At 46.0% G+C, this 4,685-nt stretch overlaps 1 protein-coding gene across 3 annotated transcripts in view; it reads right to left on the reverse strand.

Annotated features, from left to right (window-relative positions):
- The window catches only part of EEF1D (eukaryotic translation elongation factor 1 delta (guanine nucleotide exchange protein)), a 13,696-nt gene extending 12,674 nt beyond the window's left edge, over window positions 1-1,022 (reverse strand). For 2 of the 3 annotated variants that reach the window (XM_010290282.1, XM_010290281.1), the window contains exon 1: window positions 893-1,012. In XM_010290282.1, coding sequence (XP_010288584.1) covers window positions 893-1,012 — 120 coding nt within the window. Of the gene's footprint in view, window positions 1-892 lie in introns of all 3 variants that reach the window. The other variant, XM_010290280.1, reaches the window with a different exon arrangement.
- Window positions 1,023-4,685: the final 3,663 nt, after the last annotated feature.

Genomic DNA, 4,685 nt, shown 5'->3' on the forward strand with positions numbered 1-4,685 from the left:
AAGCTATTACTTAAGCAAAAAGCTTCCCCTTAAACACTTGCAAGACAGCCACTTAAAACTAAGCAGCTTTCTACATAACCAACCAAATGCATAAGCAGTTAACAGCTCTTTACATAGCAGGAAGAGTTATAATAGCTCTGTACCTTTAAACAGCAGTGATTTCGGGCTAATATTTAAGCTTCAACTACTTCAGCTCAGGTGTGCTGCAGCAGCACCATGCTTCCCCTCCACCTGCTCCCCCCAACTCACCAGTACTATGATGCAGTCTTCTGCAGGAGCACACTGAATATTGCAGGGGGTGTACAAAGACAGGAACATAATTCCTGGTCTCTTTGAAGCCACAGTGCCTCTCTTCAAACATCATGTCATATATACCCAGTATATCCCTTGCTAAGGAAAGCTTAGCTGCTCCAAAACCACAGCAAAACAGCATCTTCCCTGGCTGAATGGGGACTGATCAATTCTTCACCTAGCATTATCACCCAGCCCAGTCAACAGAATCGCAGCTCTCTGGGCTTACAGCCCTAACAGTGCCCCCATTAGATCACAGATTGCATCCGTGCCCTGCCACAGTAGCCTGAAAAGATTAACTGCTCTAACCTATAACTGCTTTGTCTGTTGTTACAAGGGTGTCTGATCTCCCAGTACACTGGTTATACAGGAGAAATTCTTCACAGTCCACAGAATATGGTCTTTCAAAAGGCAAAAGGGGTCATAACTGGGGGTAGGCTTAAGGAGCTCCAGAGAAGACTCTCACACTTGAAAAAAGCAGCACCCAGAGTGGAAATAATACAGAAGTGCATGTCCAGGTGGATCGTGTCCTCTCACATGCTCTGTACGAGCTCTTAAAGCTTCAGCACTCCACTGAACCCCACCTGAGAACAAGCATTACCTGCTGGCGTGAAGAGCTGCCAACTGGCCCGTTCATCTGCTCATAGTATCTTCTCTCAGCATCATCATACTTGTATTTCTCAAACCAGATCTTCTCATGCTTAAAGTAGTCGACTGCCATTTTTCTGCAGAAAGGAAAAAAAAAACCCACCACAAAACCGAAGTGAGTTCCTAAAAGTACTTCAGGTTAGCAGCTTGCAATGAGTTTGTCAGAAGAGTATTTTCTTCCCCAAGAGCTGCGCCTGCAGTTCTCTGCTCGACAGTTTTCCCCCTCCAGTGGAAAGCTTTAAGTAAACAGGATCCTATTAAGAAAACGGGACAGTCTAATCACCCACCCGTCTGTCTGGCCTGACCTGCATTTAGTGACAGGACACCAGGTGGGGACAGAATAAAACAGCTGATCTGTATCTTCTTCCACAAAAAAAAAAGCTTTCAGAGCAGGATTTTCTAGATCATGCTAGACAAATGGGAATCTGCTACTAGGAAAGATGGCTTGTGTATGAGACTCAAAAAGGGAATAATACTTTTAATTTTTAAGATGCCTCGCCATGATGAAACCAAAGACTGAAGAATACGCAGCTCCAAGCAGCACATGACACCCTACAGTGTGCCAACGAGGGAGCACTGTGTGCAACAGGCAGCTCCCAACACTACAACTCACAAATTTAAATGCATTTCAGTCTTCCTCAAACATGACTCAAGTGCATGGACAGCAACTGTTGGTTGTTTTAGGCTAGTGCATGTGTCTACCTGGTCACGCCATGCTTCGCTAGGTGCACCACCAAATCCTCCTGTAAGGAACAGCCCGGCACAGGATACTGCCTGACACCAACAGCAACCAGCCTCCGGGAATCCAGATACACAGAGTTTACAATGGCACCACAGGTAACCGCAGACATACCCTTTGGAAACTGCTACAACTGTTTAGAAATTAAAATCTTCAGCAATGCAAAACTTGCAAGGGACAGACACCTATCACTACAAGGAGGAACAGCATAAAACATCCTAATGCTGCTGTGAAATGGGTGTTATTTTTCTTCAGCACAGCAGCTTCCAAAGGTTAATTTCTTAACTCGAAGGCAAATGATGGAGCCCTTGCAACACTAAGAGAAGAGGCTGTGCCCTTATTTCAAGCCAGGGGACAGTTACAGAGCCAACATCAGTTTGAAGAGGTGGTGAAAGCAGGGATAGAGCATCATGACGAAACCACACCATTACCAGGTTCCACCACACAACGCAGAGAAAGCAACTAATAACCCACAAACCCTTTCCTTACCAGCTCAAAACCCTGCCGCTCTCCAGTAAAACACTTCCAAGGAAGCCAACAGATGCATCTTTTGTAAAAGCAGCACCCTTCTCATCTACCCATTCAAAAGAGACCAGAGGCCACCGTACCATAACAGGTCCTCTACACTGAAGCCATTCCCAGCATTCAAACCTCCAAGACCCTGCTTGAGCTGCCAACCAGTACTATTAATCCAGAATCCCAGTTACAAACTTACTTTACGATGACACATGGACTTCCCGGGGGAAGGGTGAAAGGCACAACCAAATACCTTGTTCTGTCCAACTAAAGAGAAAGTTATCCCAAATAGGACAGGGTGAAAGGCATGTATACTCTCTAAAGCTTGCCTGTAATCCCCTTTACCACTTGATGTACAGACCTTAAAACTTTCCAACAAACCGTAAGAAACTCAAGGATCAAGTGTCAGAAATAAGAACTTTTGCTCCAAGCACCTTTTCTTCCAAGAACATCAGTCACTGCAAAATAACATCTAAGCACTGGCCTTCTGACAGGCTCCCAGGGCATTACAGACCTCCACACAGCAGACTTCAGGATTCAGGCAGTCATATATCCATATGTCCCTGTCCACAACAGGGGGGCTGGATCTAGATGGCTTTTAAGATCCCTTCCAACCCAAACCATTCTATCATTCTATATAAATGTATATTTTTAAACACAAAAAGGACAGTATCATACTGCATCTCATCCACAACATAAAAAGCCACCTTTAAATGTTTGTCTGTAAACTGATCTATAACTACAAGTTAGAACTACAAAGGTCATCTACAATTTGAGAATGAACTCTTCCTGCCCAGCTATATACACACACCAAACAAGCTGTAATCTAGCTAGCCCTGTCCGATATTGAACAGCAGCTTCCAGACCGAATGTCTAACAACCTTGCCCTTCAGTGAAGCTAATACAGCACATGCTCCCACCAGATTGATGCCCTAAATTGTATTTCACTGTCATTCCCAAGCCTTCTTCATGCTGGATACTACCAGTGATGCTCAAATGCAGTCACCTCTCACACAGAGCTCCATGGCTAGCCTATGTGCTCTGGGGTGGCACTTCAACAAAACAAACACAGCAAACAGCCACCATTTTAACTTCTCAAATTCAAAGACAAAACACTGCATCTTCCACCATCTCAGGAGGCCTGTTTAAACCATGTGATCCCTCCTTTCAGCTTCTAACTTTTACCACTTTTTGTATGTAATAGGAATGCGGAAAGGGGCATGGCTCCCCCATGTAAAGAGGGGGTCAAATTTTAGCTCACTTACCAGTCCTCACTTTAAATGCTTAACTTCTGGCATCACAGAAATACTACCTTTAGCAACCAGCATTCATTAGGAGAAGGGGGTTCCGTGAAGGAGATTCCCCCAGTTAGCCCTGCCCAGAAACAGGCTCCCTGACTCAGGAGCAGCACCTCCCTACAGTGGCATGCACACTTGGTCCTGCGGACACAAAGGACGCCTGTCTTCTACACATTCAAATTCTTTCAGCTCAATCCTGACCCGACAGTTTTGCATGTGTGAGTGTTACCCCAGAATAAACTTCTCCTACTTCGTTTCTGGTGCAGATGTGCTTGAAATAGCTGGTTGGGAGGGTTTTACTACTGCAGAATCCTGCATCCCCGTACTCTCTCCTGTTCTTGACATTTTCAGAGCCTCGGCTGCATAGTATCGTGATTCGGCTCTGTCATATGTTGGCTTATTAAGCCACACAGTTTCACTGTCCTCATGCAGAAAAAAGCAGGTAGGCAGAGGTTGCTCAGCATCACTGGGAAGCAGAGAGTTGGTGGTGATTTCCACATGTTTCATGCCAGTTTGCTTTCCAGCGCTGTGGTTCTTCCTGTCCTCGTGGTGGTTCCTCAGTGCTTCAGAGCAGCCGCGTTGCTTCTGTCTGACTTTGCCCGACGGATGACCGTCAAACATGTTCTCGTAGAAGCTCTTCTCAGCATCATCATAGAGAGGTTTCTCCAACCACACCTCTGACATGAGAGCCTGCAAGCTTGACATCTGCGGCTTACCATTTACTGTCGGGTGCACAGAGCCTGGCAAACTGGTAACGAAGGAAGAAGCAGAATCAGCAACGACATCTGGAGCTAAGCTTGGTGTAGCAGGAGTAGGCAGGGCTGTAACATAGCCCTCATCTGGCGTTCTCAGCCCAACGTTGCCTGCGTGGTCAAACGCTGACGGGATGGTTAGGACATTTGGAGGAACAAAGAACTGAGATTTTTCAATAAACGCCTCCTCTGCCTTATCAAAGTCAAACTTGTTGACCCAGACACCCTGAACAACATGGTGACACGCAGACAGACTACCATGGGAGCAGGGTAGAGCTGCTGAAAGCATCCTTGGCTTAGGAACATCTTGGACAGCTTTTGGCCTGGCCACTAAAGGGGACTGCTCAGCAGTTAGTGCAGTCTCAGGTGCCTCCTGGTTCTGACAATCCGCTAGTTTTTTCCTGTACACGTTCTCAGCATGATCATAGAAAGGCTTGTCAA

This window comes from Phaethon lepturus, unplaced genomic scaffold, assembly GCF_000687285.1.
Source record: "Phaethon lepturus isolate BGI_N335 unplaced genomic scaffold, ASM68728v1 scaffold687, whole genome shotgun sequence".
Classification (NCBI taxonomy): Eukaryota; Metazoa; Chordata; class Aves; order Phaethontiformes; family Phaethontidae; genus Phaethon; species Phaethon lepturus.